The 10,000-nt window shown below is 44.0% G+C and overlaps 1 protein-coding gene across 1 annotated transcript in view; it reads left to right on the forward strand.

Annotated features, from left to right (window-relative positions):
• LOC120548404 (cullin-9-like) overlaps positions 1-10,000 on the forward strand; it is a 58,209-nt gene that overhangs the window by 13,527 nt on the left and 34,682 nt on the right. The window contains 6 exon segments of the mRNA XM_039784667.1: positions 2,328-2,331; positions 3,067-3,238; positions 3,746-3,779; positions 4,750-4,925; positions 7,296-7,429; positions 8,862-9,047. Coding sequence (XP_039640601.1) covers positions 2,328-2,331; positions 3,067-3,238; positions 3,746-3,779; positions 4,750-4,925; positions 7,296-7,429; positions 8,862-9,047 — 706 coding nt within the window.

Below are 10,000 nucleotides of genomic sequence, written 5' to 3' on the forward strand. Positions count from 1 at the left end.
AAATCAAGTATTACGACAAATCAAGTATTACAATTAATGGCTAAACCGCTAATATTACTACCGCTAAACCGCTAATATTACCACGACAACCGTTATTAGTACCACAACAACAACCGTTATTAGTACCACAACAACAACTCTATTAGTACCACAACAACAACCGTTATTAGTACCACAACAACCGCTATTACCACAACAACCGCTATTACTACAACAAATCAAGTATTGCCACAACAACCAAGTATTGCCACAACAACAACCATTATTATTACAAAACAAACTGCTATTACAACAACAATCAAGTATTACCGCTAAACAACAACCGTTATTAGTACCACACAAACAACAAATCAAGTATATTGCCACAACAACATATTGCCAATAACAAATAACCGTCAAGTATTGCCACAACAACAACCGTTATTACCACAACCGTTATTACCACAACAACTGTTATTAGTACCACAACAACCGTTATTACAACAACTGTTATTACCACAACAACTGTTATTACCAATAACAACCGTTATTACCAATAACAACTGCATACCACAACAACCGTTATTACCACAACAACCGTTATTACCACAACAACCGTTATTACCACAACAACCGTTATTACCACAACAACCGTTATTAGTACCACAACAACCGTTATTAGTACCACAACAACCAAGTTATTAGTACCACAACAACCGTTATTACCACAACAACAACCGTTATTACCACAACAACTGCGTTATTACCACACAAATAAAGAACCGTCATATTACCACAAATAACAACCGTTATTACCATTAAATAACAACCGTTATTAAGCATACAAATAACAAACTGCTATTACTACAAACTGGCATACTAATAAATAACTTTTATTAGTAGCCACAACAACCGTTATTACCACAACTGTTATTACCACAACAACAACCGTTATTACCACAACAACAACTGTTATTACCACAACAACCGTTATTACCACAACAACAACCGTTATTACCACAACAACAACCATTATTACCACAACAACAACAACTATTACCACAACAACTGTTATTACCAACAACAACAACTATTACCAACAACAATATACCTACAATAAATCAAGTATTAGTACACAATATATATATACCAATAAACAATTATTTACTACACAACAATATATAACAACAACAAACAATATACCACCAACAACAACTATTACTACAACAACAAACATACTACAACAACAACCACTACCACAACAACTATACTCAACAACCCATACCAATAACTTTATTACCAAAAACAACGTATACCAACAACCATACACAACAAATTATACACAAATAATTTTACAAACAACAACTGTTATTACAAACAACGTATACACAACACAAATATACCACAAACAACAACATAACACAACAACTACTTATTACAACAACAACTAACAATAACAAAATACACATACACAACATAACAACAAAAACTGTTATTACACTAACAACCACCCATACTAAAATACAACAACTACCAATATACAACATAACTACCACACCAATATATTACCACAATCCACGTATTAAATAACACATAAGCATAACAAACCAATATTCACAACAACTATACCACAAAACTAATAAATAACTAGGGTAACCAACAACAATATACCACACTAATAAACCAACCACACATAAAATACCACCAAAAAACACATTACCAAATACAAACGCTATACCACAACACAATAAAACCCTATACCACCACTATAAACCATACCACCAGACAACAACCACCACAACAAACCCAACCACTACAACCGCTATTACCACCACCACACAACCATATTACCACATAACAACCGCTATACCACCACACAACCGACTACCACCACAACAAACCTATTACACACACACAAACCTTATTACCACACCACCACGACAAACCAAGTATTACCACCACCACCATAACTGTTATTACTAAGACAAACCATAATTACTACCAAACCGTTAGTACCACAACAACCGTTAGTACCACGACAACCGTTAGTACCACGACAACCGTTAGTACCACAACAAACCGTATAACAACCGTTATTACCACAACCGCAGTAACCAACGAACTTCTAGACAACCCTCTAGCATTCAAACCATTTATTACAAGGTAGAACCTGTGGGTTGTGTGTGTGTGTGTGTGTGTGTGTGTGTGTGTGTGTGTTCTTTGGACAACGATAAGATATAACTGAACCTGATTTGTTCAGGTCTTATCCCCTGACCAATTAAGTTCAGAGGATGTCTGGAAGGATCTAATAATCCATTTGCGGTACCTGGTACTTTTTCCCTTCGCAGATGGGTAGATAGGCTCGCTAAACCAATCAACATCCCCTTCTTCTCTACTAATTCCTAAACAGGACACTAACATTTTATATTGTCCCACACACTAAACAGTCTTACACACACACACAACACACACACACAATACACACACACACACACACACAGACACACACACACACACACACACACAAACAAACACACAGAGACACACACACACAACACACACACACACACACAGACAACACACACACACACACACAAGACACACACACACACAAACACACAAAAACACAGAGACACACACACACACACACAGAGACAGACACACACAGAGAGACACACAACACACACACACGCAAAAACAACAATAGAGACACACGCAGACACAGCAAAACACACACACCAACAACAAAACACATAAACACACACAGCCAAACGCACACAGAGACAACAAACACAACACACACACACACACACACACAAACACAAATATAACGCCACACACAAGACACACACAAACACAGAAACACACACCAAAGAGAGAGACACACACACACACACACACAGATAGAGACACACACAATATAGACACAACACACACAATAATACACATAAACACAGAGAAGACACGTATGTACAGCATGAAGTCTCACTAACCTGAACTGTATATAATGCTATGAATCCAGTATTAAAATATGAGGGTGATGGAGATCAGGTAGGTGGTAGAGTGGGGTGGGTGGTGGTACGCTAGGCTCCAGTGTGGAGCTGAAGGAGGATAAATGCTGGGAGAAGGTGGAGGTTTCGTCCAATCACCATCGAGCTAACAAGCTGACCGACAAAAACCCCAAAACCTACTGGGAGTCCAACGGCTGCACCGGCTCGCACTTCATCAACATCTACATGCACAAAGGAGTGGTCATCAGGTAACACACACACACACACACATAGACACACACACACACACACACACATAGACACACACACATAGGCACAGACACACACACACAGACACACACACACACACACAAGACACACAAACACACACACACACAACACATAGACACACAACAAATAGGCAACAGACACACACACACAGACACAGACACAATACCCATTATCATTACCACGACATTACCACAAACACGGAAACACGTCATCACACACACAGAAAACACACCACGCCATTAACCCAAAACACCACCACAAAACATTACCACAAAACGCATCACCACACACGCCGACCCTTATCAAAACGCAATACCACAAAACACACCGCATCATTGTGAAATATCATTACCATTGTCCTGAATAATACCACAGAAAACATTACTATCAATTGCCTGCGTAATCGAGTTCCAGCGCTTCTATGATTTTACCGATTGCCAAAGAAATGCCAAACCAATGGAATTCCATAAACCCATGACCTGAAGAAATTTTAACTGGTTAGCGACTCGAAGCATGCCGGTTCGAGTCTTGAAACCTTTGAGATTTACCCATAACTCAATAATGCCGTAATTAACGACCACGGTTCCAGCCGATCAATCCGAAACCACCACATCGCCTGAAATAATCTTGTCTTTGTCCACCACGAAATATCAAAATAAGAAACTTATCCACCTGAACAGCCACACCTATCGGAAACGGTCCACCTGCCATCGATCGCTACCGTTTGAGAACTGACCTGTTCGGTTGTCAATAATTGACTGGTGCCCTTTCTTGACTTCGACTTCGACTTCGTGAGCCGACGCCTTTCTTCGACTTCCAGAGCCCTTCTGACTCTGTTCTCTCTGTCTCCCCCTCTGTCTCTCTCTGTCTCCACCCCTGTGTCTCTGTCTCCCACCCCTCTGTCTCTCTCTGTCTCCCCCCTCTGTCTCTCTGTCTCCTCCCCTCTGTCTCTCTGTCTCCTCCCCTCTGTCTCTCTCTGTCTCCACCCCTCTGTCTCTCTGTCTCCACCCCTCTGTCTCTCTCTGTCTCCCCCCCCTCTGTCTCTCTGACTCCCCTCCCTCTCTCTCTCTGTCTCCCCCCCTCTGTCTCTCTGTCTCCACCCCTGTGTCTCTCTGTCTCCACCCCTGTGTCTCTCTGTCTCCACCCCTGTGTCTCTCTCTGTCTCCTCCCCTCTGTCTCTGTCTCCTCCCCTCTGTCTCTCTGTCTGCACCCCTCTGTCTCTCTGCCTCCACCCCTCTGTGTCTCTCTCTCTGACTCCTCCCCTCTGTCTCTCTCTCTGACTCCTCCCCTCTGTCTCTCTGACTCCTCCCCTCTGTCTCTCTGACTCCTCCCCTCTGTCTCTCTGACTCCTCCCCTCTGTCTCTCTGTGACTCCCCCCCTCTGTCTCTCTCTGTGACTCCTCCCCTCTGTCTCTCTGACTCCTCCCCTCTGTCTCTCTGACTCCTCCCCTCTGTCTCTCTGACTCCTCCCCTCTGTCTCTCTGTGACAGGGCGGTATCGATACCCGGGTCCACGGTTTCGAGGTTCTGGGTCCGAAGCCGACGTTCTGGCCGGTGTTTAAGGAGCAGCTGTGCTGCCGGACCTTCCTGTTCTACAGCACCAAGGCCCACACCTGGTGCCAGGAGGTGATGGAGGACCGCACGCAGCTGCTGCAGCTCTTCAACAAGTAAGTCCTACGCAGAAGTCATTTTTAATGTCAATAACAAAATGCTTTATATGTTTTATACTGCTTTCATTGAAAGTGTTTTAACTCGCTGTATTATCTGCTGAGTCTCAGGAAAAGACAATCAGAAAAACAGTCTTACCTGCCAGCAGGTTACTTGGGATAACACTACCGAGCATTGGACACATTTACAAAGACAGACCGGTGAGAAAGGCCAATAACATTGTATGTGACTACACACACCCCCCCTGGTATCTCATTTTAAACTACTGCCATCTATGCGTCGTTTCTGCCAGCCCCTTCTGACCAAGATCAGATCCAAATTCTCTTTCATACCACGAGCCATAAAGCTTTAAATCAGTCAGAATAAGCTAGTCGTCCAGCTGGCCTGGTCATACGCTAGGGTGTGCAGTGTATTGTAGTGTGTGATGTATATTTGTTATGTTATCTCTGTCGGTGTGTGATGCAAGGAGTATTTGTTTGTGTCATATGTCTGATTTCTTGTCATAAAGTGCCTTGCGATTGTGCCGCAAACCCAACTGCCCCACGGGGACAATAAAGTGATCTACTACTAAAAAAGTCAGTCCCTCCAGAGAAACGCAACTATGTGATCACATAATTCAATGCATAATCAGCCAAAGTCTGCATATTTTTGTCGCCTTTTTGGTAAATGGAAATGGACTGTTTTTATAAAGCTTTTTGTCTAGTCTTAACGATTACTCAGAGCTCTTTAACACAGTCCAGGAACCATTCACCATTCACACACATTCACACACTGAGGCCAAGGCTGCTGGACAAGGAGCCTCCTGCTCATCAGATACACACTCACACACATTTACACTCCATCAGATACACACTCACACACATTTACACTCCATCAGATACACACTCACACACATTTACACTCCATCAGATACACACTCACACACATTTACACTCCATCAGATACACACTCACACACATTTACACTCCATCAGATACACACTCACACACATTTACACTCCATCAGATACACACTCACACACATTTACACTCCATCAGATACACACTCACACACATTTACACTCTGATGGAGCAGCATCGGGGCAACTCTGGGTTCAGTGTCTGGCCCAAGGACACTTGGACATGAGACTGCAGGGCCAGGGATCGAACCACCAACCTTCCGATTGGCAGGCGACCTCCCTACCACTGAGCCACAGCCGCCCAATTTGTCGCCTTTTCGTCACATTTTTGTTGCCTTTTTGTCGCGCAAAATATGCGGGGCTTGCATGATTTCATTTTCAAGGATTTTTGCCCACAGCAATCACAAAAAAACTCATCAAAAAAGCATTTCTCTGGAAGGACTGAAATGTTCCACCAAAATAAGCTTTGTTTGTGTCATATGTCTGATTTCTTGTCATAAAGTGCCTTGCGATTGTGCCGCAAACCCAACTGCCCCACGGGGACAATAAAGTGATCTACTACTAAAAAAGTCAGTCCCTCCAGAGAAACGCAACTATGTGATCACATAATTCAATGCATAATCAGCCAAAGTCTGCATATTTTTGTCGCCTTTTTGGTAAATGGAAATGGACTGTTTTTATAAAGCTTTTTTCTAGTCTTAACGATTACTCAGAGCTCTTTAACACAGTCCAGGAACCATTCACACACATTCACACACATTCACACACTGAGGCCAAGGCTGCTGGACAAGGAGCCTCCTGCTCATCAGATACACACTCACACACATTTACACTCCATCAGATACACACTCACACACATTTACACTCCATCAGATACACACTCACACACATTTACACTCCATCACATACACACTCACACACATTTACACTCCATCAGATACACACTCACACACATTTACACTCCATCAGATACACACTCACACAATTTACACTCCATCAGATACACACTCACACACATTTACACTCTGATGGAGCAGCATCGGGGCAACTCTGGGTTCAGTGTCTGGCCCAAGGACACTTGGACATGAGACTGCAGGGCCAGGGATCGAACCACCAACCTTCCGATTGGCAGGCGACCTCCCTACCACTGAGCCACAGCCGCCCAATTTGTCGCCTTTTCGTCACATTTTTGTTGCCTTTTTGTCGCGCAAAATATGCGGGGCTTGCATGATTTCATTTTCAAGGATTTTTGCCCACAGCAATCACAAAAAAACTCATCAAAAAAGCATTTCTCTGGAAGGACTGAAATGTTCCACCAAAATAAGCTCCTTCCTGAGACTGTTCAGCAGAGTGTCTGGAGCTCAGCACCACCCAGGACCGCTGGGATTGGTTTAGAGATGTAAACAAGCCAAGCGTTTTTTTTCTACTATAATTAGTGTGTGTGTGTGTGTGTGTGTGTGTGTGTGTGTAGACTGAACAGTGCTCTGAGACACGAGCAGATGTTTGCAGATCGTTTCCTGCCAGACGCCGAGGCAGCTGAAGCTCTGGGTCGGACCTGCTGGGAGGCTCTGATCACCCCGATAGTCCACAGCATCACACTGTCAGGTACACACACATACACACACACAGCATCACACTGTCAGGTACACACACATATACACACACAACACACACATACACACTGTTGTACATACACACCACATCACACTTCGTAACACACATACACACACAACACACACTGTCGTAACACACATATACACACACACAGACAAACAAAAGATACACACACATATACACACACACACACAACAAGACAAACACCACACACACACAGTACCACCACACACACACACACACGCAGTAAACACACACACAACACACACGATACACACACACACACATGTACACACAACACACACACACACACACTACACACCAACAAAAAGACACCACACACACACACACGTACACACACACAAAAGAACACACACACACACACACTGAGTACAACACACACACACACAGACACGATCATAGAACACATAAACACACACCGTACACACACACACACACACACACACACACACACACAAAACATTAGTACACACACACAAACAGTACACACACAAATACACACACACACACACACACTTCACACACACACACACAGAGACACACTGCGGTACACACACACACACAAACACACTTCATCAATACACACACACACACAGAAACACATTCATACATACACACACACAGAACACAGAGTACACACACACAAACACACACAACACCACAAACACACCCACAAAACAGTACAACACACTACACAAACACAAAACACACACACACACACAGACACACATACAACACCAACACACAAATCGTACACACACACAACACACAAAACACACTAACACACCGTCAACAAACACACAACCATAGTAAACAAAAACACAAAAATCACACAACAACACACCACACAAAACATAACAATACACAGCCACGGTACAACACAACACTTCAGGTACAACACAACACAAACACAGTCAGGTACACACAAAACAAAACAGAAACACACTTCAGTACAAACACACACAGAGACACACGCAGGTACACACACACACAAAAAAAACACACAAACAAAAACACACAACACACTGTCAGGTACACACACACACACTGTCAGGTACACACACACACACACACAGAAACACACTTCTACACACACAAAACACACACAGTACAACATACAAAACACAAAACACACATAAACAGCACACACAGAGAGACACAGACACACACAGAGAGAGAGAGACACACACAGTGGACAGAGACGCACATACACACACACACTGAACAAAGACACACACACTGACATATATGCGCGCACACACACACACACACACACACACACACACACAGGGAACAGACACACACATGCCGAAATGTCCTCTTAACGATGGCTAAAACCTGACATGTGTCCTCACAGCCCTAGCTCACTCTCTCTCTGCTCCCTGTGTGTGTGTTTACCCAGAATCCTCGGCGCCCAGCCCTCTGTCCTGGCTGCTCAGCGAGTACCTGGACAACGCCGAGTCGGCGCGCCGCTGTAAGAGCCGGGCGGCCATCTTCAACTCCAGAGTGAGGCGCCTCACGCACCTGCTGGTCCACGTGGACACGAGCCGGCCGGACGCCGAGGAACTCAAACCCCCGGTCAAATCAAGTGAGTCGCTGCGTACACCTCTGACATCACAGTGACATCACAGTGACATCACCTGGAAAGAAGCCAACGATGGCCGAAATTACAAAATAACAGACTCCTGTACACACACAGTGAACAGAGACACACACACACACACACACACACACACACACACACACACACACACACACACACACACACACACACACAGTGAACAGAGACACACACACACACACACACACAGTGAAAAGAGACACACACACACACACACACACACACACACACACAGTGAACAGAGACACACACACACACACACACACACACACAGTGAACAGAGACACACACACACACACACACACAGTGACACACACACAGTGAACAGAGACACACACACAGTGAACAGAGACACACACACACACACACAGTGAACAGAGACACACACACACACACACACAAAGAAACAGAGACACACACACACACACACAGTAAACAGAGACACAGACACACACACACACAGTGACACACACACACAGTGAACAGAGACACACACACAGTAAACAGAGACACAGACACACACACACACACACACACAGTAACAGAGACACAGACACACACATTGAACAGACAGACACACACACACACAGAACAGAGACACACACACACACACACACACACACACACACACACACACACACACACACACACACACACAGTGAACAGAGACACACACACACACAGTGAACAGAGACACACACACACACACACACACACAGTGAACAGAGACACACACACACACACATTGAACAGAGACAGACACACACACACACAGTGAACAGAGACACACACACACACACACACACAGTGAACAGAGACACGTGAGTCTACTTGCCCAAAATACATTTTTACTGGCCCCTATCTTTTGTCTTTTTGTTGGGTTGGGAAAAAAACATCAAAAAATTGTCAAACTTCGGAAA

This window comes from Perca fluviatilis, chromosome 19 (assembly GCF_010015445.1).
Source record: "Perca fluviatilis chromosome 19, GENO_Pfluv_1.0, whole genome shotgun sequence".
Lineage (NCBI taxonomy): Eukaryota > Metazoa > Chordata > Actinopteri > Perciformes > Percidae > Perca > Perca fluviatilis.